At 37.2% G+C, this 26746-nt stretch overlaps 1 protein-coding gene and 1 long non-coding RNA gene across 2 annotated transcripts; both read left to right on the top strand.

Annotated features, from left to right (window-relative positions):
* The first annotated feature begins 11216 nt into the window (after positions 1–11216).
* Positions 11217–18351, top strand: syf2 (SYF2 pre-mRNA-splicing factor). The gene is made up of 7 exons (XM_077196865.1): positions 11217–11299; positions 11548–11646; positions 13218–13343; positions 14373–14490; positions 14750–14840; positions 15620–15718; positions 17884–18351. The coding sequence occupies exons 1-7, from the start codon at positions 11282–11284 to the stop codon at positions 18047–18049; spliced, it is 717 nt and encodes a 238-aa protein (XP_077052980.1). The 5' UTR covers positions 11217–11281; the 3' UTR covers positions 18050–18351.
* A 2642-nt stretch (positions 18352–20993) lies between these two features.
* On the top strand, positions 20994–25069 carry LOC143703084 (uncharacterized). Its single transcript, XR_013190717.1, has 5 exons — positions 20994–21146; positions 21624–21709; positions 22637–22732; positions 24752–24902; positions 25011–25069. It is a non-coding gene; the product is annotated as an uncharacterized LOC143703084 (long non-coding RNA).
* The last annotated feature ends 1677 nt before the right edge of the window (positions 25070–26746 follow it).

Below are 26746 nucleotides of genomic sequence, written 5' to 3'. Positions count from 1 at the left end.
CTGTTTCTAAATCAAAAGATCCTGTCAAAGCTCAAAACCCTGTAATGCTGAACAGGGTACACACACACACACACAGACACACAGCACAGGGCATGTATACACAGTCGGTCTTAGTGTTGGCTTCAGATGAGAGCTGGTTTGGTTAGCAGGTGTGTGTGAGCCAGACAAAACTCTTCTGGCGCCACTCACGCATTTCCAGTGTGTGACTGCCAACCCCCCCTCCCCACTTCCTCTACTGTCAATCATCAACCACCACACACTAGTACATACTCAAATAGACACACACACTCTGATCCAACGAAAACTCTTCGAGCAGAAGTGTATGCGCATAGGCTGTAGAGCTAGTAAGGTGGTATGCGTCAAATGTCAGTTATGAAAAAATTAATTAAAACTATCTGCATAATTTTTTTAATTGTCTAGTTTGGCCTGTTGATCCTATTGTTACAGATGAAGTGTGTCATTTAGTCGATAATAAAATACTTTGTCCTATCACAGCTTCATATACGGAGACGATTTTAGGTTGAGCATCTAACTCACACCCACAAATCACAATACACAATAGTTGTGCACCATTTAGAATTGGAAAAACGTGCTAAATTTAATTTCAATTACTGAATATGGACAAAATTTTCATTGGTAGAAAACAAGATGCTTCCAATGTAGCACATGCAGTAGAATGTTGCAAACAGAAAATCTGAATGTTATACTGTAATGCTAGTAGAATTACAATGAACTGAAATTTAAATGAATTCTGAATATTGGCGTTGCCTTGTTCTGAAGAAAGTTTGAAAAGCCTTTAAATTTGAAGGATTAGGCCTGATAGACAGATGGATAGATTGATAAGCATAACCTATGCTGAATTTCTTTGCATTACAATTCAGAAAATTCCTCTTCCTGTCAATCCAATTCAACTTCTGGTGGGGTGTGGCCAATTCAATTCAAATTCACACACATCATTTAATCAAAACAACACAAAATTAATCAATTTTGCATTTTGCACAACCTTGGTACATACTTTACACTAAGTAGTCTATCACAAGGAACTACCTCTGCTTTCTATTGTTCAACTGACTGGTTATTTCCTTTAGTCATGTGACAACAACATTTAGTCTCATCATATACTGTACTAGGGATATGGTTTTATCATAGGGAAAAACAAATCTCAGTTACCACAGTTACCAGATTAAAAGAAACTGAAACAAAATTTCAGTCACACTTTAATTTAGGGTCCAGTTCTCACTATTAATAACTATTACCTGACTTTTGCCTCAATAAACTCCTAATTACTCCTTATTAATAGTTAGTAAGGTAGTTGTTAAGTTTATGTATTGGGTAGGATTAAAGGAACACGCCGACTTTTTGGGATTTTAGCTTATTCACCGTATCCCCCAGAGTTAGATAAGTCTATACATACCCTTTTCATCTCCGTGCGTCCTGTAACTCTGTCTGACGCACACACCGCTAGCCTAGCTTAGCACAAAGACTGGAAGTAAATGGCTTCAGCTAGCATACTGCTCTCAATAAGTGACAAAATAATGCCAACATTTTCCTATTTATATGTTGTGATTTGTATAGTCACAGTGTGTACAAATAACAAGGTCATATGAGACACAGATATCTTTTAACCGTATACATACTGGGAACTATATTCTCAGAAGGCGAAGCACTGCTACTTGGGGCGGAGTCACAACATATAAATAGGAAAATGTTGGCGTTATTTTGTCACTTATTGGGAGCAGTATGCTAGCTGAAGCCATTTACTTCCAGTCTTTGTGCTAAGCTAGGCTAGCGGTGTGTGCGTCAGACAGAGTTACAGGACGCACGGAGATAAAAAGGGTATGTATGGACTTATCTAACTCTGGGGGATACGGTGAATAAGCTAAAGTCCCAAAAAGTCGGCGTGTTCCTTTAAGAGATATAGTCATACCTGTCAAGTATACCGTTTTGGCCGGGAAAGTCCCGTATTTAACCCTTCTTTCCCGCCGTCCTCCCGTATTAGTATTTTCCCGTAAATCTCCCGTATTTTAACCTGCGCTATTAAAAAATAATAATGGCCCGGGCGGATAAAAAAAAAAACATTTCCAATCTGAGCTCTGTCACTAGCCACGCGATAACTGCCACCTGCAGTAGCCTACTACAGGTACTGTGGGTACTGTAGGTGGCAGTTGTCGCTAGGTTAGTGTGTGAGGTCAGATGATGAGTGACAACGCAGGGGAAAAAAGAAAAAAATCGGAGACGGATGATGGACGCTACGACAGAGACGGAAGGCACTCCTGCCACAACACCAAAACCCTCATGTAAATACCGCGATTACTTTTCTGAAGAGGAGCAGGGTAGGGGACAGTCACGCGTTTTGTAACTGCGACTTTAGCATCTTAAAACCTGTTAACCGTTGCCAGTGCGCCGGCGCACTGAAGCGTTTTTTTTGTTTGTTTAAATAGTTCAAAGTTACTATCAGATTTAATGTTATTACCTTGACCAACTATACATCATTTAAAAGATATAACACTCAAGTTTCAGTATTTGACCACTATTGTATTCTCAGAAACTTTGAAAATGTTTCATACACAATAGATTTCTAATAACTTTACAAAACTTTGTAGCTATTAATAACTATTTTTACATTATCACAATAATTAATTCTTCATTTACAATAAACTGCCAGGTGTCAGCTTTCAAATGAAATCATACTTGTGATTTTAGTGCAAAGTGTTTATGAACTGAAGGCTATCTGTTTCAGTTTGGGTATGCCATTTCTGAGGATTTTTCAAAAGTGGGGTTGCAGCCTAACAGGTTAAAGAATGCAAAGTCTGCAACAAATTTGAACAATAACTCACAAAAAGAGTTAAGAAAAGTTATGTGACATGTAAAGAAAAACTGTAAAAGAAAAGCAATATGAAATGAAAAGAATGTGTGGAATGAAAATAAAATGTAAATGTAGAGACAAGCAATGTTAAATGAACAGAAAATATGCAAATAAGCCTTTAAAATAAATGCTCTTCATATATACCCTTTTGTGTTTTCATTTAAGCTATAACACTTGTCTTAAAATGTAAGGGATAACGTTACTGGAGCTTGTTTGGGGTGATGGGACTGCTCGCGGTGGGCGCCGGAAAATTTCCCTTATTTTCAAATCCAAAACTTGAAAGGTATGGATATAGTATTCTGCATGCAGAATAAGGCATGGATATGTGCTTTATAAGTACTAATAAACAGCCAATATCCTAGTAATATGCTAATAGAGAACTATAGTTAATAGTGAGAACTGGAGCGATTTTTGTGTGAGCATATCAGTGAACACCCCAGACCACTTGGTGAGTTTCACGTCTTTGTAAACTAAAGTTTAGTGCGTTTTATGAATGATTGTTCCAGTGCCCCTATGAAACCATTGTGGAGGTGGGGGGGTGCTACCACAGAAACCGAATTCTCGGGACAGCAGCATTTGTCCAAATTTCTATCTTAACCGTTCTATTTCATCAGAAACAATCTTAAAACAGGGCTTTAAGTGTAAAATAATAAACTTGTCCTTTAAGCTAAAGTGTTACCAAAATTTCTAATAGATTTGGCTGTTTTTAGAAAGAAACATGCCTAAACATTGTTGTGGAACTGAATTAAAAAATGTATAAATAAACAAAGACAAGTGGACAACAAGCAAGTCAAAAATGGTTACTCATCATCATGATTTCAAATGCTTTCTGCAGCTTGTGTGTGTGAGTTTGGGCATGTACTCTATTCATATGTGTTAAAAGAGAACAGGAAAAAAGGGATAGAGGATGGAGAATGTTCTGACCGCATACAGGCGTCTGGCTTCCTACTTAGATACTGTGTTTAAACCATCGCTCCATAAAGAACAGAGGCCAACAAAGTCATTGGCTTCCCATTGGGGCACAAATCGTCACAGCAACCGGTGGCCAATCTTAAACCGCTATGACCGAGCAGGGGAAGTGAGATCATACGCTACAGCTTGGCACGAGGGCATCCGAATCCCCCTCGCCACGCACATGTGGGCCTGTTAAACATGGTGGGCGGGACAGAGTCCTTCAGCGAACCACAGCGCTCCTTAATGCATCCCAGAAAGCCCTCAGCCTGTACGAAGCCTTTTAAAAACTCCCGTCTCTTTCAGTTACGGCTGCTTACTTACTGTGGTTAATTCTCCCATCCAACTCCAGTAAGCTCTGATTCAGCTCTCAGAAGCTTGATTTTCCGTGCCGCTTCATCCTGATTCAGGATGTTTCCACACAGATGAAAGAGCGTGAGCTTCAGCAGAGATGATATAATCGTTTCCAGCTCCCGCTGGAAGGATATCTTATGATCACACAGACAAAAGGGAGAGAAGGAAGAAAGACATGACAAGTGAGCATTAAGACAAACAGACACATGGTTCATTGGCATGCTGAGCTCCTCTCTGGCAGCGTGCATTGAGTTCATTCATTTACATCATCTGAGAAGGTGAACCAAACACTCGTCCACTGGCCTTGAGCTGAGAGAGGTGGGTTGAAAGGTCAAATTTGTGTCAGAGACTCGAGACTCGACTCACAATTGATAGTGTTTGTCGATAATATTTTGCTAATCTAAACCTGTGATACTCTAATAAAAATAAAAATACATAATATAAAGAAATATAAGTGGATAAGTTAATTTTATACTATTGGATATTGAATGATTTTTATGCATAAGCTACATTTCTTTTGCTTCATCCATTTCAGACAATCAATGCACTATGGGATTGCCATCAACAATAAAGATACCGCAATTCCTTTTAATAATAATGTCCAATGATAAAATGTCTGTTAGGTTTGTTGGTTTAGGTGGTTAACCTGGTCAAACTTTGTCAAGCAGGTTAATTATGGATGGTAGACCATCTTGGACCAGCAAAAAAACAAAACAAAAAAAACCCAGCAGGTATAACCAGGTTTTGCAACTGAGTATGTATTATATCTTTTAAAATTTAATTCTGTACCCATAAAAGATGGAATATACAAGCCCAGGAGCCCAAGTTTAAGGGGCCCAAGGCAAGATCATGACATTTTCAATTGTGTGCAAGAGATTCAATATAAAAATCAGGGAAGAACCATGAGCTAAAATGCAGTCGGCCTAAAAGTTTAAACTGATTTTGTGGCAAAAGTTGAAAACAACGTGAAAACAAACGAGAATCTCTTTCTCTCCATCTATATCATATCTCTTCCATTTGATCTGATCGGTGAATCCTTGAGTTGGATCAATGGGGAGGTCTGTTCTCACAAGTCAAGTCACCTTCCATAAATATAGCGCTTTTAACAACATGGACTGTTTCAAAGCAGCTTTACAGTGATATTAGGAAATGAAAGTAACAGAGATTGTTTTGGCTTTACAGCAGCTCGAGAATAAAGTCCAGCTAAAGTTAGTTTTGATCGATTCACTTCCGTTGCAAAGATCATTAGTTATTAACTTAGGGGGCGCTAACACGACACCATTCTAACAGAAACCCTTAATGCTCTCCGGCCGCTCATTCGCACAACAACAGTGCCTGGTGGCTCGAGAACGCAAACCTTGAAATAGGTTCCAAAGTGCAAGTCTTGAAGAATATATATATATATGTGCTCACAGCTGTGTGTCCAGAGGCTGTTGGCACAACCTTTAATACCTGTAAAAACAGTATTAAAGTAAGGTCAAACAGAATAAGAAGATCTTGGGATTTGAGGAGCACATGTTCACCATTCTGTGAAGTATGTCTTTGAAGCATTTGGAGAAGAACATGTGATTACAGTGCACACGTTTGTTCAATGCATTTATGAGTGATTTTTTTTATATTTAACAGTCAAACATTTTAACAATATATTTTATTTCAATATCCTGGAATAAATATTTCAACTTGATCAACCTGAAGTCACCAAATGCAACAGCAAAAATATTTTTTTATAAATAATTAACAGGTTTCCAAACACTCCTGTCTATGGTCAATAGGGCAGATTTTTATTTTATTATTTTAAGAAATAGTTTTATTAAGCAAGGATGCTTTAAATTGATCAAAAGTGACAGAAAGACTTTTATAATGTTACAATAGATTTCTCTTTCAAATAAATGCTGTTCTTTTGAACTTTCTATTTATCAAAGAATCCTGAAAAAAGTAACATTGTTTCCATAAAAATATGAAGCAGCACAACTGTTTTCAACATTGATAGTAATCAGAAATGTTTAATGAGCCGCAAATCAGCATATAATGATTTCTGAAGGATCATGTGACACTGAACACTGGAGTAATGGAGTCGTTTTAAATTTTAATAATATTTAATTATATCACTTTATGTTTTTTTATCAAATAAATGCAGCCTTGGTGAACATAAGAGACTTCTTTCAAAAACATTTTTACCGAGCCCAAACTTTTGAGCTGTTTCGTATATGATTTTTCAGGCTGTGGCACTTGAGAAGTGTGTTGCAGGCCTTTAGCTGAAGTTAGCTGTATTTGAGTATCACAGTCTCAATCTTTGGTTTGTGTTGTGCTCGTCTTGTGTTGAAATCTAAGACAGAACCTCATGCTTCTTTTGTTAAAGATTAAGGGATCAGAGAATGTAAATATTTCCAGCTGATGAGCCGAGCTGAATGAAACAGGCTGATCAAAGCCCACGGCAATGCCTTCAATTGTCCTTACGATGGAAAAACAGCAGTACACACACACACACACACACACACACAAAATCAAAAACTTTTTCTGCTTGATTCTGCTATTGATGTTACATGGCGCCCCCTATTGACACGCACCTTAGAGCAATTTTTGAGTGACAGCAGGAAATTACCATAATGCTTTTACAATTATGAGTAAAATCAGGGTCTAAACATCACAGACTGAGCTCTTGCTACAATACAAACACACAAAGTTAAACACACAAAATAAACATTATTCATTATATAGGCCTACATATTATTTATATTTATTCATATAATGTGTATACATAATATATATGTGTGTGTGTGTGTGTGTGTGTGTGTGTGTGTGTGTGTGTGTGTGTGTGTGTGTGTGTGTGTGTGTGTGTGTGTGTGTGTGTGTGTGTGTGTTTGTGTGTGTGTGTGTGTGTGTGTGTGTGTGTGTGTGTGTGTGTGTGTGTGTGTGTGTGTGTGTGTGTGTGTGTGTGTGTCATTTACTTATATTATCTTATACCTATATTTATTTATTTTTGTACTTTAACATTTTACATAGTATTTTTCACAATTATGATTTGTATATGTATAAAACAATTTGAAAAAAAATCATACCCTAGAGACTGACATATCTTATTAGTTATAATTATGCATACTTAAAGCATAGTGTGCCTGCAACAATAGATAGAATGACAGACAAGATAGATAGATAGATAGATAGATAGATAGATAGATAGATAGATAGATAGATAGATAGATAGATAGATAGATAGATAGATAGATAGATAGATAGATAGATAGATAGATAGATAGATAGATAGATAGATAGATAGATAGATAGATAGACAGACAGAGACTAAAGCCATGAGCTGTCAGTGTTCCTCTGGGAGACAGAAAGTCGTTGTTACCCACAATGCTCTTCAATGTGTGCTGTAATTGCTTTTAATTGGTAATTTATTGAGGACGAGAGCCTGAATATGGATGCTTTCAGTGAGCAATCATCTCTGTGTCTTTCTTTTAGAAATGTTTAGACATGCTGGTCTTTCATATTAACCTTGGAGAAGGAAATATCACATGTGACAGGGTTGGTGGCACATCACCTAGTGTTCTAATACAAAAGTGTTTTTGGAGTTACTCAATTTAGGGATAATTATGAAAATATCCATCAGTCTGTTGTGCTCATGAGTGCCCCTAGGATACAAGTAATGACAGTTTACTTCCGAAGCATAAAATCAGTCCAGAGAATTAGGTCGGATCAGTTAAGTTGCATTACTGACGCTTGAGTTCCCAGACTGCTGACATGAGATGTGCGTGTGATTCAGATACACAGGCTCCTGTTGCGTTACAATGTGGGGTGTGTGTTTCTACAGCAGAACTTTCTACTTTTTTACTTGAAAACTTCCTCCTGGACACATCAATTTTGCAGAGATGTGGATGTATGCAAAGTTATTCAATTTTGTCATCATAACACGGTTTATGAAATGTTTGCAAAAACAGGTGCGCAAAACAGGGTAAAATGAATTCTGGAATTTTCAGGTATCTTGTGCTAAAAGACTACGTTTATTGTATCAAAATTTTAGTAAAACAGTAATATTGTGAAATATTATTACAATTTAAAATAACTGTTTTCTATTTGAATATATTTTAAAATGTAATTTATTCCTGTGATGCAAAGCTGAATTTTCAGCATCATTACTCCAGTCTTCAGTGTCACATGATCCTTCAGAAATCATTTCTAATATGATATTTGATGCTCAAGAAACATTTCTGATTATATTCAATGTTGAAAAAAGTTGTGCTGCTTAATATTTTAGTGGAAACCGTGATAAAAATAAATTCAGGATTCTTAATTGGATAAAGAGGGAGTTCGAGCATTTATTTAAAATAGACATAGTTTGTAACAAATTGTTTTATTTTCACTTTGAACAATTTATTGCGACCTTGGAGGAATAAAAGAAGAATTAATTTTTTTTTTTTAAATCTGACTGACCTCAAACTTATGAATCGTAGTGTATATAAAATAAATACATTTCTATAGGTGCATTTTAAACATATTTATGCATCTGTCAGTAAGACATACTTATAAACATATTTCAAAACTTTGTCAAGCCAAAATTCATTTTATCTGGACAAACTTTATGCTTTTCAAGTTTAAAAAGACAGCTGAATTTCTTTGAACTTCCTTACATTCATTTTGAAATAGAATTCTGCTTCCTGTTTGCTACCACAATTCAAATTAAGGATTTTAAATTGAATTGTAAAAGGCATTCTCAATTCAGAATAGCATTTTTTTTAAACCTCCAGGGATAAGGCTGAAAACCCTAACCCATTCTTCTGCAGTAGCTATTCCAGGTATTTTTTTTTTTATTAACATCCACAAATCATGGCATCATCAAAAGTGGTCTGATACTTGATAAGCAGGCCACCTGACAATACTCTGGGGGTGCTTCTCAATATCCCTCCTCGTTCCTCTGTCCTCCATCCTATGACCCGGAAACCGATCGAGCACAGCCATCTTGAAGGACATCTCAATTCTCTAATTGCACTTCGAGGAGTCGAGGATCGAGGAGTGAAGAAGCTGTCAGAGGAGTCGTGAGCGAGGATACACAGGTGTATCCTATGCGGAAGTGTTTTATTGACTAAACGTGACGCACGTATACATTCTCCTCCCCCTTCACATCGGTCACAATCTTTTTAAATTATAGTTTACCTATGCAGTATATAAACCACACATCTCACATATTTCAACAGGGTATCTTGCTTTATTATGATTCATTATGAATTTCTTAAATAAACAAACTTCAACAACATAAGGGCAGATGCTTTGAGCGCTGCTGATGACGCTGTGAAGTGACGCTCGAATGATCAAGTATTCCAATGTATAAAAAAAGCTTTCATTCGATTCCTCCGTCCTCATTTTCTTTCCTTGCGTCCTTCCCTCACCCTCACAACCTACAGGAGGGGGGGGGGGGGGGGCTGCGGCGCTAGGAAAGGAAGCGAGGAAAGGAAACGAGGATGCACAAATAAGAAATGAGAAGCACCCTCTGTGCTTCATCTGAAATCGCATACTTCCCTACTAGGCAAATAAACAGTATGTGACCTACTACTTCCACCGAGATTCTGAACTGAGCATACGATGGACACTTTACTATCCTATTATGAGCCCACGTGAGAGGATTTATGAATGGCAGTGAAGCCACGTAACTGACGCTGATAGGTCACATGATAATGAGAGCATAGCAAATGTAGTGGTCCGGATTACATTCATACTACTCACACTCATGCTTTTTAGCGGTCGTGAAGTAATTACTTATTCAAAATAACTACCTACTCAAGGGAGTATGTGCGATTTCGGACGCAGCCATTGTGTGCATGTTTGGACCCTCCCTTGCTGGGTAACTGAGCTGGTGCAGTCAAAGCTTTGTTTGGTTTGGCCTGTTCAAGCTCATGCTCATAGGCAGTGGAAATGAAAGAAATAGTAATTAGGGAAATGGAATGATTTTATTGGCTGCGTTTTCTATACCAGTTACAATCCAGATGTCATGCAGCTGAGCACACTGGAGCTGGTCTGAGCCATGAAGCAAATGGAGGATGTGTAAATTTATCAAATAACACTACAGTTTAGGTAGTTTGCTGATGGATTCCAGCTGAATGAACTCCTACATTGAAAACCTGTTCAGGGAGGAATCGTATATCTTACTATTTTCTGAACACTGTAAATATACACAGTAGGCCTATTCCGTACACAATTTTTAAAAAAAAGACTATGTATAGTAAGGGAAACAGCATTTGGCCTTATTTTAATTCACTTTTGTGCATATGTAATTTGACAGCCTAATCAAATCAAGAAAATCATGATACCTTGAGAAAGCCATCTGTTATCATCTGAAGGGCAGATGCTTGACATGATGCGTGTCCTTCCTGGATGTACGTGACTTGAAATATTCCAGAACATTTTGAGTCAGACACTTGAGCTATACATGCCATGTGACTAATCACTCTGAAGATTCGTGGTTGAAGGTTAGCCAGTTGCCTAGTTAGCTTGGTTCATTTAGCCCCTGCTGGTAGATGCTGGAACTATACACACCACCTAACTAAAAAGAGAATCATTCTACATTGACCCATTCAAATTTATTTCTTTATTTATTTTCAGCTTGGATGTGGAATATATTAAATATCATAAAAAGCAATCACTTGATGGTAAATCTTGTGTTTGAGGATGGTTTGGTTTTTGTACCATCTGGATTGCAGAACAAGCACATCAGTTCATTAGTGTAGCTTCTGATTTAGAGGTTGCTTTAATCTAAAATTGTAAACTCTAGTTAATTACATCCTCTTAAAAATAACTTAATTATACAGAATAAGAGCAGATGAGCCGTGCGGTTTATGTTAATGGCGCATAGCAGATGAGTCGAGATGAGTCGCCATTGTGTTTGAACTGCAACTTCATTCACCCTGTGAAGCCATCAGGTTAAGGTTAATTAAGGTTAATATACAGTAAATCTACAGAGAGATGGGTATTATTATACTTTATTCAAACCCGTTTCCCTCATATTATTTAATATTATTATATATTAAGAAATTGACAAAGCGGAACTACATATTAAGTGTTTAGTTCTCGGTCGAACTGAATTGTGTGACGTACTTCCTCTTTAAGAGAAGCAACATGGCCACTAACGCAGAGGTAAACAAAATACGAGATTCCAAATACTTAGAGTGTTCATCTAACAGACGCCTTTATTGTTTATTTAAATATGTATTATATTGTTGAATAGTTATTATAACTGTGGAATTATCGGTTATCTGTTGTCAGAACACTATTCTTATTGTCATGGCTAAGAATGCTAGCATCAGTCTCGGATGTTCACTATCTGAAATTTCAGTGATATTATTAAGCCCTGTATGCGGTACATTGCTATCTTCCCCGGTCAGGTTGTTGCTCCCAGGAGTGAAGAGGAATCCGCAGAGACTCCAGCAGCGCTGAAGAGGGAAGAGAGACTCAGGAAGTTCAGAGAGCTTCATTTCAAGAGGGTAACGTTAACTACGTCACATTTTTCCTCATATCAATGAAATAATTAAGAGACCATGATAATGGTCTCGAAACCGAGACCATTTATTATAGCTAATTCCCAGTTTAAATCTGTCATTAACATCTGTCTTGGGTGATTTGATATCACATTCACAAGTGTTCAGATGTGACCATTACACCTGGTAGCAACATTTGTCTCCTGTAGCCACTTGTAATAGGATTTTATGGCAAAACTATTGTTTTTTTCATGCACTGGTCGATTTTGGACTATTTTGCTTCGACAACATGTCTTATTTCAGACGAGCAGAAAAAAAAGAAAAAGAAAAATACACATTTAAGTGTTTATTTTTCACACTTTTTATATAATGTGCTTCTGAAGATTTAAATTACAATGCACAATAAATTAAAGGCTGTTTTCTCAAAATTAATTTTTCTTATTTTCTAAATCATAAATCTCTTCCAAACAAAGGTTTGGTCATACAACAATCGTCTGGTTTATGTAACATTTAATTGGAAATTAATACAAATTGCTTCATATTTAATAAGATAATGCAGTGGTTCTCAAAACTGTCCTGGAATACCACCAGCCCTGCACATTTTGTATGTCTCCCTGTATTTCTCACACCCATTTCAGGTCTTGCAGTCTCTACTAAGGAGCTCATGAGTTGAATTCGGTGTGATAGATGGAGACATACAAAATATGCAGGGCTAGTGGTACTCCAGGACAGGTTGGAGATCCACTGAAATAATGCATCAATTGCATATTTAAACAACATTTCAGAAAACCTGTGAACAAATCAAACTAATTGTTTTAATGTACTGTCATTAATCAACTGAGGAAGTATGTTGAGATCTATTAGTTAAGATCTTTTTCACTTCTAATCTCTTGTCTTAAAGGTGCAGTAAGCGATTTCTGAGAAACACTGTTGATATTTAAAATTACACAAACAAACACAGACACACTCTTCCCCTCGGTTATTAGGCGCCAGCACTCCAGCTCCAGACAAACAACGACACTCAAAAGTAAACTGTCCTATTACAGTAGCTAGCATTACAACAACAGCTTGGTTCTGTGAAACGACAAAACCAATGTTACTCGGGTATGGAGCAAAAACAATGCAACCTCTGCTTCCATTATCAGGCCTTCCTGCTCGGGTCTCTCCAGTGCTGATCATCTTGCCTGATCATAACACTTATTTTTCCTGTAATATTCCTCTGACCTTTTCTCTTTTGTAATGTCTCTCAGCCATCTCTCTTTCTACAGTCTTTCTTCAAATCCCTCTTGCTCACTCTCTCTGTATGCCCCATCATGAGTGGACACACCCCTTAATTCTGATTGGCTACAAGTGTGTTGTGGTGCTCGGTCTGATCCACTTTCAACAGCGTCTCTCAGAAATCGCTTACTGCACCTTGTCGCATCCCTGATGTAAGTCATGTGTAAGGACCTTTAGTGTAGTTGGTGTAGGTCGAGAGCAAACTCTGTGCTGTTGTTGCATTGGGTGAAAACTCTTGACACGGCATAACAGAATCTGCTGTATTACATCCGTATGAAATGTGATTGTTCTGTTGGTAGAATGAGGCCCGTAAGCTGAATCATCAGGAGGTGGTGGAGGAGGACAAGAGGCTGAAGCTGCCCTCAAACTGGGAGGCCAAGAAAGCTCGTCTGGAGTATGAACTCGTGGTGGACCAAAAGAAGAAGGTACAGGAATTGAATTCAGACCTGCAATGTGTTGTTTCTGCTCCATCAAACGGAGCTGCAGTAATAACGACAACACTCACGCTATTTGAGAATGATCATATAGTGACCAAACTCACAAAGATGTTTGAGCCACAGCGCTGTTCATCCAGTTTTCAATTGAACATTTGCTGATGCTTTGCGATAGGTGAGTTCATTATACTGAGACGTACTGTAATCTGAATGATTTCTTGTCTGTCTTTGTTTCGAATCTCTTATGTCATCAGCAAGGGTCAGACTATTACTCATCATTGGTCCCCAGCAGCAATTTTTGAATTTGAATTGGATGAATTTTGAATAAATATTGTGTTAATTTTTTTAGTAAATATAGTGTGAAATAAGTGTTCATTTTAATTTCCAATTATTTTCTGTACATACACTGCCATTGAAAGTTTGTAGTCTGTAAGATTTTTTTTCAATGTTTTGAGTTTCACTGAATGCTCACCAAGGCTGCATTTATTGAATGGAAAAACACAGTAAAAACATTAATATTGTAAAATATTATTACAATTTAAAATTACTCTTTTCTATTTGAATATATCTAAATTATAATTTTTTTCTGGGATGCAAAGGTAAATTTTCAGCATCATTACTCCAGTCTTCAGTGTCACATGATCCTTCAGAAATCATTCTAATATGCTTATAAATAACATTTCTGATTATTATCAATGTTAAAACCAGTTGTGCTTTTTGAAAACAGTGATAGATTTTTTTCATGATTTTTTGATAAATAAATGTGAATTGAATTTGAGAAAAAAAATAAAGATTAAAAGAATATCATTTTTTTTAAATAGAAATCGTTTGCAACATTATAAATGTCTTTACTGTCACTTTTAATAAATATAATGCACTGTTAATGAAAAAAAGTACATTTATTTTTTATTAATCTCACTGACCCCAAACAGAGGTGTTATTTGCTGTCATCAATCAAGCACTTATTCTGTTTATGCAGTCTGTGTGTAACGCAGTGATTTGTGTGTGTGTGTGTGTCAGGAGTGTGCGGAGCGTGGCGAGGATTACAACCGTGTGAAGCTCCTGGAGATCAGTGCTGAAGATGCAGAGAGATGGGAGAGAAAGAAAAAGAAGAGAAACCCTGATCCAGGGTTCTCCGGTATAAAACTCATCTCAGTTACATCATGAATATTATCAAGCAGTCTGATTGATTGGTTGAGAGAAAGAGGGAATGTGGCTGCCATGTGTGATGCTAAAAATGTGAAAATGAAAACATGCAGAGCTTGTGTTTCACGCCTGGTTATCATTGGTTCTGGCAATTATTATCATTTTCCTTCTGCTTCTCCTTGTAAGACCCTTTTTCCAAACTCCCACAGCTGGATATGTGTTTTTATTTGTGTGTGTGTGTGTGTGTGTAGGGTACGCTGAGGCCCAGTTGAGACAGTACCAGAGACTGACGAGGCAGATCAAGCCAGATATGGACAACTATGAGAGACAGAGAGAGGAGTGGTGAGACTTTATTTATCCTCATTCAACCTCTGAAATATGCACGCACTCTATCAAGACTCTGATTCAACACTGAAATCACAATGTGGCTTAGTGCAATTATCAAATCGCAAAGCCTGCGGTGTAATTAAATAAATATAAGCTGCATGCTTTAGAGTGAAGAGCTGCACTGTGTTCTTTTACAGTGTTCTTTTTCCAGTTTTACTGTAGAATGTTATTATTATAGTCATATTTGATAACAATTTTTTTTTATTCTACAGCCCAGCAAACCTGGAGCTTTTTTTAAAGCCACATTTTAAGTCACATCTTTTCCCAAATTTTGCAGCCCTATTTAAGAATATGGATTGATACTGGAATCGATCGCTCAAGTCATTGCTTGAGAAATGACTGTTTTATTTAGTCAGATGAAGGTTTTCTGTCTCATAAAATAAAACATAATATAGTAGTGTTCTTTTCATTTTAATGAAAGTGAATGGAGACCGATATTTGTCAGCCTTCCAAAATGACAAGAAATTATTATTTTTTCAAAAAGTCAATACAACTTGTGCACTATATTCCAAGTCTTCTGAAGTCTTTTAATTTTGAGGCATTCATACCTATGAATATGCCTTTTGTTGACATTAGACCTGGTGTGGCACATCTTCAAAAGCGAATGAGGAAAAGTCTAATGAAGGTCAAATTTTGTGGCTGTTCTGCTGATGCTAGTAAATATAGTAAATAAACTACACACTATATATAAAAATAAGAAGTTGATGATTTTGTATGATTTTGTTTACTCCTAGTGGAGAAGACTTCCACCCCACCTCCAACAGTCTGATTCACGGCACTCACGTTCCCTCTAAAGAGAGCATCGACCGCATGGTGGTAGACGTGGAGAAACAGTAAGAATCTGTTTGTTTTTACGCAGGGAATCTGTTCTATTTCAGCAGAAGCACCTGGTGAGCAGATCTGTTTATACACACCTCAGCGTCCCTCCATCAGAGACACCGCAGATAGCGGCTCTTTTCAGTGTGATCTTTGAGAGCTCAGCCCCCTCGTGTGTGTTTGTTCCTCACTCCAGATGTGTTTGTGCCGTTGCGTGCCTGTCGCACATGCATGTGTGCGCCGGCGAGGGTTTGTTTATGCGTGTGAAGGCATTCTTCTATTTTGGAGGAGCTGCTTTTAGCTTCTGAGAAACATTAGACAGGGCTACGGCTGCCAGATTGTGACGCACAAACACTCTTTGAAGATGTTTGAAGTGATGTTTGTGTGTGTGTGTGCGTGGGGGTCTCTTTGATGGACTAAACTGACATTGTCTGTTGAAGCATCAAACTTTTACAAATGAATGGCTAAAGAGTATAACTGGGTAATATATCAGATGTGTTTCCTGAAGACGGTGTTATTTTTGTATGATTCATATACTATTAATCAATATTTTATAGTATTTCATTTATTATTTTGAAATGTTTTTTTATGTTTTGTGATTTGTCTTAGTCATTTTTAGGGATGCACAGATGTATCGGCCAATAATCAGTTTCAGCCGATAAAAGCAATTATTTTCACTATCGACTGATTACATCCTGTCAGTCAAAAAGGGGCAGAAAAATGTGTCTGTTAAGTGAAGTGAATACTGTGTGTAAAGAAATCCTCTCTTGTGTTGAATTTAGGGCTGTCGAAGTTAATACGAGTTATTACAGTTAAAACTCTATTTGACTCTATGAATCACCCGTAGTTCAAGCCAGAGCTGCCAGATCCGTGTTTTTTCCCTACACCAAATGTTATTTGTAGCGCACCTTCCATCCAATAATCGTGAAGAGCTTTTTACTTCTGATAAGAAAGTCTCAGCTTTCAAATTCTTCCCATTTTATCACGAAATTCAATTTTTGACGCTCTTAAATGTGATGTGACAGATCGCTGTAGCGCCTCAGTTCAAGCAGCAGCGCAGAGCACAAGTCTTTTCTTTCACTTTATTACATGTTATAACATGAAAAAAACATGCATGAACATCAAAAGGTATTTTGAAAGATACAATGTACGACTTGCCAAAATGAATCATGTCTCGTGTAATCACTCAATCTGTTTCAACGGCAGTAAACGTCACGTCACGTTGCATTTACCTCAGGAAAGTTATCCAGTGTTCACAGTTTGTTAGTTAGTTATTAAAGAAACACTAGAGAGGAGCTAATGTACTGTTAATTGTATATGTATGATAAATGCTTGTTTGCATAAACTTGCCATAAAGACAAGTGTTTATGAAAACTACTATGTGCAACTGGTTTACACTAAGTTATACAAATACTTTTTTATTTTATAGTTTTTATTTGTGTAATTATTATATCTGAGAATAAATAGCAGTTGAGTATAATAGCTCTGATGTTAATTGTAACCTCTAATATAGTACAGTAATTTACCAAATGAGAGGGTTTCCTTTATACTACAGCATTAGTTCGGAAAGATCTTTTTCCTTAAGTAAATCAAATATAGGTATCGGTATCGGCAGATATCATTCTGAATAATTTGTTATCGGTATTGACGGAGAAATTTAGTATCGGTGCATCTCTAGTAATTTTAGTTCTTCAACTTCACCTATTTTATTTCAATTAGTTACCAAGGCAACTTTTTTTTTACATTTTTCAAGTAGTATTTATATTTTCTTTTATTCCAGTTATATCAATTTACAAAAATGTTTTATAATAGTTTTAGTTAACAATAACAGCACTGACTAAAAGAGGATGTCATTCAATGGATTTTCGCTTGTGACTGCGGGCAAAGAAAGATGATCTGTGATTTAACTTCAGTATCAAAAACAGCAATTCAATTTCTTAAGTTTGTTTTTTGTGAATCAGTTTAAACCATTCGTTTTAATGAATCGATTACTGATTAATCGTTAATAAATCGTTTTAATGATTTAAGGAAAAACTTGTAACTAGGTCTGTGTGTTTTAGTTCTTTCTTTTTATGGTTCTTCAGATTGATTTTTTTTTTATTTTTTTTTACTATTTTCCAACCCTTTTTAGAGTTCAAAATATGTGCATGTAATCTCCATTAATGTCTTCTTGTGTTTTTAGGATCGAAAAGCGCTCGAAATACAGTCGCCGCAGGGCCTACAACGACGATGCTGACATCGATTACATCAACGAGAGGAACGCCAAGTTCAACAAGAAGGCTGAACGTTTCTACGGGAAATACACCGCAGAGATCAAACAGAACCTGGAGAGAGGAACAGCCGTGTAGAGACTGTTACTATCGACTCCAAGCCTCCATCCGCTAACAAGTCATTCGCAAATATTTTAAAGATGTGCTCCATTGAGGTTTCTCTCCTCTACAGTGGTAGTTTTTTGTTGTTGTTTTTTTTTTTGTTGAAATATTCTATATTCATATTCTATTTTAGAAAAGTTTTCATTCCGGCAAAATGATTTGCCTGCAGTGGGAAGCAGATGTCTACCTGTCAGAGTTTCGCTTTTGTGTGTGTAAATTCATTCATTTCCGCAGCAGTTGACGTTTACTTCAATAAAGCAATTTCATATCAAACACAATTGACTTGTTTGTGACAATATGATGTTTGTGCCACAGCATTGCTGATTTTGGTGATTCTGGTTGGTTAACAGATGTGACTAGAAAACTAGTTGTTGTTCAACACAAAATTGAACTTGCATTTCAAGATGTTATCTGGACACCAGTCATATGCAATGTGATGGTCACATGAAAACACTATTGTTTGAAACATTCATAATAGAAAAATGCCTACTGAAGGTTTTAAATCACAATATTTGGCGGTATTATAGTATATACTGTTCAGTATTCATTTAGTAATAAATATTCAGTTCTAAATGCTGACAATAGCTGAATTATATAATTGAATTTAGCTGAAATAAAATATAAATACTAGGTGAAAAACTTCTACTTAAAAAAACTTATACGAGAAGCTGTGGCAACTAATTGTAATAAGTTTGTTAAAGTACTAAAATGACCAAATAAAATCAAAGCTATTTAGAAAAATAAAAAAATGACAATTACTAAAATTAAATTTAAATGATAAAAAATAAAAGCTAATTCAAAATATGTACTAGTTATGGCTGTTTATTACTTCACCGGTGACATTAAGAAGTCGTTCTAAACACAAGTGCATTTTAGGAAAGAAAACATGTTCATTTGTTAACTGTGTTCTAATTAAAGGAACTTGACTCCAGACAGTTTCATTTAGCATTATTACAATATTATTGAACACTTCAGGTGTAAAAGCCACATTGACCACATGGGGTGTGTATTCATTTGCAATAATTCAATCCGAATTGAATTGTATGCATATATCGGGGAAAGAGCGATTAAGCGACTGCATAAGTGAGTGTGAGAACTCGACGAAGTCGTTAATCTTTTTTGAAGATTCCTTCAACATCAAAGTGTCAATTATTGTTATCTCCGTCATCGTTGCCCTTAAGCGTTGTGAGATAAGAGAAGAGGCTTGTGACCTGAACCAACTTCAAAGCGAATCACAGATCTTCCCAGACTGTTTTGCTTAACTGTCTGTTACTGTAAATCATATAAGTAATAAAGCATCATCACAGCTCTTTCTAGTATGATTTAAAGTAAACGGTTCATCGAATTTGCATTCATCAAGGCCCTGTTCAAATCCACAAGCAAAATCATAGGGCTGAACGTGTATCAGAGATCTCTGGCATCTGCATAAATTAATATGTTATGAATTATCCCTGTGGGGGGAGCAGGGGTAATTGTCTTTGGGCGGCTGCTTTCAAAGCTCGGTGTGTTGAGAATTTGAGCCATGCGTGTTTATGATTTCCTGCTTTTGTTCTCAGTGGCAGTATTGGCTGCGGGTGATTAGATGAAGGGGGCCACACAGATCAAACCCTTTGATATCTGAGCTGCTCATTGGGCAACTTTGACTTGAGTTCTTCATATAGAACTCTTTTTTTCAAATATGGATAAATTGGGCTTTCATTGTGTGAAAGAATGCCATTCAACAGTTTCTCCTCAACACCATGCGTCACAATCCACAAGAGCCACAGTCATGAATGACACAGTGCTGGGGTAGGGGTTGGGGGGGTTTGTCACCTCAGTGACAAATGTCTGCCAAAGGCTCGTCAGGTCCGACTGTGCCTGCTTTACGATCCCAATGGCCCTTCCCAATCACCGGAAGAAAGTCTTGTTTTGTTTCTGGAGGATTGGAGCGATTATGTATGTTAACCTTTAGATTTGTCTGTCGCTCTGTGTTTGGTTGCCTGGATTTTGAAATCAAGCCAAAAAAAAAAAAAAAAAAAAAATATATATATATATATATATATATATATATATAGAGAGAGAGAGAGAGAGAGAGATACATAGATAGATTTTTTTTATTAATGTGTATATATAGAGAATACTGTGTGTAGTAGTATTTCTGTGATATGCAATATGTATGAAAATACACTACCATTCAAATAAGTTTGGGATCGGTAAGATTTTTTGATGTTTTTGAAAGTCTCTTATGCTCACTAAGGCTTCATTTATTTGATTAAAAGAAAACAGAAAGATTGTGCTATATTATTACATTTAAAATAACTGTTCTCTAAAATGTTATTTATTCCTGTGATCAAAGCTGAATTTTCAGCATCATTAATCCAGTCTTCAGTGTCACATGATCCTTCAGAAATCTTTCTAATATGCTGATTTGCAAAATGTAATGTAAATGTAAAATGAGGGTTTTATTTCCGAGTAGACAACACCAGCTGAACATTCAATGTAGTGAGTTCACGTGACAACAAATGTATGCAATGTCCCACTTCTTGTGTGCAGTATAGAATAGGAACTGATATTTCTGGCTGTGCCACAGTAAAAAGATTTCTAGATGATTTGGTGCCGTGACCCGTATGGGAGTGAGGTGTAGGGGGTGAGTGTAAGGTACATCGGCCAGTAAGAGCTGTGCGTGTAAACCTCACTCCCCTGGCCTCAAAACGCACGCTAGCAACTGACAGGCTGCGCTCTTAAGCATCCTTGTTAGCGTGCCCGCCTCTCACGCCAGCGACCCGGGTTCGAATCCCACTCGGAGTGGGTCGACTAGGACTGGTTACATATGGTGTCGTGGCCCGGGTGGAAGTGAGTGTAACTGACGTAGGCTAGTAAGAGCTGTGTGTGTAAACCTCACTCCCCTGGCCTCAAGAGGTGTGCTAGCAACCTAGCTCCTGTTTCTAGCGCCCTTGTTCACGTGCCCGCCTCTCACGCCAGAGACCCCGGTTCGAATCCTGCTCGGACAAGTGACAAATCTGGCAATGGTCTCCACGATCAACTTGGGCTCACGATGTGATTGGCTCAAAACTACCTGTTCTTCAGCCTCCAGGTATTATGTAGGCCTATAAACCTCCTTAGTCCACTTCTTTATAGAGCTGTTTCACTTTCTTATAAGAGTTTAAGGATCAATCGAATTATTTTTTTAAGCGAAATGCAGATGAGACGGATTCAATTATTTCAGTAGTTTTCAGGCCTGTCTGTGTGCCGGAGATTGATGGATACTGAATGAGTTTCCTTTGCAGACTTGTGTGATAATGATGGATGTTTCGGGAGAAAATCAGTGTGTAGGCGCCGCGAGATTACACTCATGTGATGAGCGTAAATAACCGCCTGGCATCCGTGGCATCACAGAAAGCGAATTAAACATCAAATGCAGTTTGCCTGCGAGGGCTTACATGTACCATTTTTCTCAAACTGAAATGAAAAGGCGTCTTGTGTGTGTCGAACAATGGCTTTCTTTATCTGCATCTTAATATACTCCCCCCCCCCCCCTCCCCCCCCCACTGTATTTCTCTGTGTTCATCAGGACTCCTCTGTGACTGTGCCAGGGCTTTCCAGACTCGAGGCCTGTGGTGTCTCCCGTTGGCAAACTACAAGTGCACATCAGAACGAGTGAGGAGTAGCTGGAAATCTGTGTGAATACAAAAAAGTCTCACAGATCTTTGTATGTGCGCGCCTTTGATTTTAGTGCATCTCTTATCAAGTGATCCATATTCCGATTGTTACTTCATCCATTATTACTGTGTCCATCCCTGAGGCAGCGGGACATCTGATCTCAGGAACAGCTGTAGGATCATCGGCACTGCTGACAGTACTGAGGAGAATAAACCTTATGCTAGATTACTTCATCTGGCAAACGCCAATTCTGCTTTGAGAAAAATATGATTGAAGTAACACCATGTAACTTTTTTTTCTTCAAAATTAACAAAAAAAATTAAATAATGAGTCACTACATCATCAATCCTTCTTCCAAAACGTGTTTTTGTTTTACCCTCATTCACTTATTAATTATTATTAATATTATTATTATTATTAATTATTCACTTATTATTGTAAGCTTATTATAAGTGTGGTTTTCGCAGGAAATTGCATCACTTGTCCATGCATGTCTTGTTAGTCATCATTTCCATAAATATAGATTTTATTAAACCAATAAATTGCCATATGTAGCTCTCTAGAGTTCATTGTAAAGCATTGTCTATTGTTAAGGGCCGTTTCAATAATTTATTAATGGAATTTATTGTTGGAATTTATTTTCAAGTAGCCTTCTGTGTCTATTAATGGGTATAGTTTATAGAACTAAATCCTTTAGTGTAGGTGAGTCTTGAAATGATGTTGACCACTGGTTGATTAGTGGTAAATTTGGGCAGAATATCAGTTTTAAAAAATTGCAGTGTTTGACCATATCAGACTGGCAATCATTATAACTGTTGTAACGTCATTACTTTAAAAATATCAGTGTTTCCAATTAGTCAAAACAACAGCATAATATATTGTACATGCTCAGCTTACATAATTTATGGATTTCCGTATTTACAGGTGCCACACGAACCATATTCATCCGCAGTCCCTCAGAGACGAATCACAACCAAAACCAATGTTCTTCAGCACAATGCGGTTTTGTCTAAAGGCAGGGTAAGCGATTTGTTCCAGAAACATTTTTTTGTTATGCTAGTTGAAGGTCTCTTCACATCCTGATAGCATCACTAAGTTAGGTGATCTAAATGTAATATATATATATATATATATCATCCGTGGAAGGTGTAGGACCATAAAATATTTGTCCAATCATTAAATTCGGTGTCCTATGATACAATTTCCATACCTCTGTTATACGCACACCTGCTCGCGCAGACTTCACACATCATCAGAGCATTTCATGTTAAGAGTTGAGGCCTATTCACATCAAGCACGATAACTATATTTGAGTCTACACCAACGAACGATAACGGTCTGTTTATTCTAAGCTCACGCACTGCAGTGTCAAAATGTGTATATTACATGATCTAATCAATTCCTGAAGGACATCAAGTCCCACTTTACCCCAACTCATTGATCATGTTTCACTCAGAAATACACCAAAACGCTGATTTAAAATGTCTTAAAGGTAGGGTAGGCAATTTCGGAGAGGCTAGCAATACCGAGCTAGTGTTGAAAGCTTGAGATCCCACCGTCCCTTCAGAGCGTCTCTAAAGCCACACCTCCTTTAAAACACATGAACGCGCAAAGCACGTTAAGCTACCTCATGTCTCAAAGCACATAACATTACAATAATAACAACTTACAGAGCTACTTGTAACACCTGACTGATGCAGATTCATATGGGCATCGATAGCGTTGAGCGAAACGCATAAATTTGAGTCTGAGGACGTGAACAGCTCCGGGGCAGAACGTCACGGGTTGCCATCTCGTAATTACGGCTAGGACATGGTGTGAAGTGTGAACACTGCATGGTTGTTTTGGTTCAGGAGGAACTGTGAAAGATGAGTGCTGTTTGTTTGTAGCGCTCGGTGACTGTGTCTACAACACGCTGATGACGTGTGATGTCTGTGTGAGCAGAGGTATGGAAATGCATGTGTTGACAGGCAGGTAGGCCATCCTATCATTGTATTCATACCAAATGCAATGATTGGACGAACATTTATTTTTTTATCCTGAGACTTCCACAGAAGATGTATATTTTTTAAATATTTAGCCCACTCTTATTATTGATTGCTATCAGGATGTGAAGAGAGTTTAAACCAGTATAACAAGAAGTGTTTATAAAAATAGCACAAAGAAACTAGCATGACCATTATTACGGGTAATTCCGATAAGATCGCATTTTATGTTCAATACAAAACAATTAAATTTAACAGTGTTAAATTATTAGTTACATCATTTTATAAATATATTTAAAAAGAAAGTAGTTATTTTAAATTGTAATATTTCACAATAATACTGTTTTTACTGCATTTTTTATTTAAAAGAATGCAGCCTTGGTGAGCAAATGAGACTTCTTTCAAAACCATTAAAGAATTTCCGATGACCCCAAACGGCATTAGATGATGAAAAAGATGATCTAAAAATAAAAATCGAGGAAATGAGCATTTACAATTAAATAAATAGTACAATATAATAATAATAATAATAATAATAATAATAAACAGATTGCTCAATAAACAATGTGATACTGATATATTGTGCATCACAAAACTATATGTTTAATATATTAATTCTGAAATGAGTTCACATTTCAGACCACTTTACTTTTATGGTACAATGTGTTTACAAGTGAAACAGGAAATTAAAAAAGTTCAGGACTTGATTGTATCCATCAGGAATTGATTGGATTGGGAAAAGTGGCCGTTACAAAAGAATGCATTCAGGTGGTTGGAAGGGATTGAAATTAAGAGGGATTGGCGACTCCTGAAAAGAAAAGTAATTTCAGCATTTGGATATTACTTTAAATAACTTTAGATTAGAACAATGTGCACTGATGAACCATACACAATAAAGAGCATGAAAGTACTTTAACTAAAGTAAAAAGTGTTGATTTTGAGTCCATTTTGACTTCAAATGTAAATTCACAGTTCTCATGTGATAACTCTGCTTGCAACAATTTCAAGTATTCCCAACTAGTCTGTTTTCTTCTTGCATTTGCATATATATTAGCTAGACACCTGTGGAACGCCGTGTGTCAGTGAATGTCTGAGAGATGCTTCATTCCGATCTTATCAGCACACAGCAAAAACAAAAGACACAGATCCTACAGAACGATAATGTCTCTTCCTGTGCTCCAAAACATGCTGCATCAGATTCTGTGGTGAGTTGCACAACAATGACTTAAATTTTTGCATGCACAAACAAATGTCACATAATCACCGCCAGCCCAGTGAGTTTATGAAATGTTTTATATCATCTGCATTATTAGGGTGGAGAGTAAACAGACGTGCTCATATAATATAACCTGCACATGCTCACATCTAGGGACTTGGAGGTAATGAGTTTAGTCCTAAACCTTTTTATCACCATCAGTTTAGGCATAAGATAAAAGGTGTGTAGTATTTACAATCCTCCCTCCTTCGTTCAAGCTATAACAATTGCACAAAAATCATCAGGTCTTCTTCAGGGGTGATGCCATGTGAAGTCAAGAGTGAACATGTTGAAAAGAGCAGCACAACAATAGGCGTTTTGGCACGAGTTCTCAGAAAACAGGCTAAAACACATACACACACAGGCCTACAGAGACGGCTAGGGGAGAAACCGAGACCTTGACTTGTGCCCGTGCCAAACCAAGCTTCTCTGTAGACACTGCGTGCTGAATACAACTACTGGATCATGTACAGAAGTCGTTTTACACCGCAATTTATCAGACTAAAATCATTAATTAAAACCACCAATCACCTGAGGGAAGAGTGTGGGTGGTAATGAGCGAGAGAACATTCCAACTCATTAACTGTGTTGAGAAGGACTATTCCTCGGTCTCGAGACAACATGTCGGCACACATCAAATGCTGCTCTTTCTGTGCCAGCAAATGTCAGTTTGATTGAGCGACTTGATTTGTCAGTTTAAGGATAAAAACAACAGGCCGCTGTTTTCTGTGCTATTAGTGTCACCTAGCGGTGATTGTTTTAATTGTGCTGAAAGTTGCTGTGGGATGCTCAAACTCAGTCATTTAGTTTTCTGTCATGCATATTTAGCTATCGTTGGGGGGGGGGGGACAGTCTGACATTTTATTATTCTTTTTTCATGAGCAATTATGTAATGTTATTCTGATTTGTAATAACTACTGTAAAATATTTTTTGGGAAAACTTTTTTTATGTCTGCAGGCCTCATCAACAACTAATGTGCAACAGCGCCACCCAGCGTTCAGAATATGAAGATCAGGTTGTTTTCATGGATTAGATCTCATTCTCTTCCAGCAAAATACCCTCTTAGCAAACATTAAAGGAGAACTCCGGCGCAAAATTAACCTGGGGTGTAATAACACATTGGTACCGAGTCGACTGTTCACTGGGATTTGTTTTCATGATAATCGAGTTTAAGGTGTTTTATCTCTAAAAACTGTTATGCTTATAACGCTAGTATATGGGGCATATAATAAGTAAAAAGAGATCGCTAGTTAATACCACTAACAAGGCTCAAAATATCCCCACACCTACATGGTAGCTTAATGAGGGTCTCTACATACAAACCGAAGCACTGAGAACTTTGTAAGTGTACAGACCATAGGTACAGACAGTTAAATAATACTATACTTTATAAAGACAGTACCATCGCGGAGCCATCTTTGGAAAACAGTCTCGACCAGTCGAACCACGAACGCCGTGCTACGAGCTGAACTGTGACTTGGAATCTCAGTTCAGCTCAATTAACACGGCGTTAGTGGTTTGACTGGTCAAAGCTGTTTCCCAAAGATGGCTCCTGCCTGTATACGCGATGGTACTGTCTTTATAAAGTATATTATTATTAAACTGTCTGTACACTTACAAAGTTCTCAGTGCTTAGGTTTGTATGTAGCGACCCTTAAGCTACCGTGTTAGTGTGGGGCTATTTTGAGCCTTGTTAGTGGTATTAACTAGCGATCTCTTTTTACCTATTATATGCCCCATGTACTAGCGTTATAAGCTAAACAGTTATTAGAGATAAAACTCTTTACACTCGA

This window comes from Siphateles boraxobius, unplaced genomic scaffold (assembly GCF_051911475.1).
Source record: "Siphateles boraxobius isolate OS27281-9 unplaced genomic scaffold, OSU_SipBor_1 37, whole genome shotgun sequence".
Lineage (NCBI taxonomy): Eukaryota > Metazoa > Chordata > Actinopteri > Cypriniformes > Leuciscidae > Siphateles > Siphateles boraxobius.
This window is presented reverse-complemented; position numbering and strand designations above follow the sequence as displayed.

Coding starts and splice junctions, on each gene's coding strand:
- syf2 (XM_077196865.1), top strand. Junction 13,344..14,372: donor TGGTGGACCAAAAGAAGAAG/GTACAGGAATTG, acceptor TGTGTGTGTCAG/GAGTGTGCGGAGCGTGGCGA. Junction 15,719..17,883: donor GTGGTAGACGTGGAGAAACA/GTAAGAATCTGT, acceptor TTGTGTTTTTAG/GATCGAAAAGCGCTCGAAAT.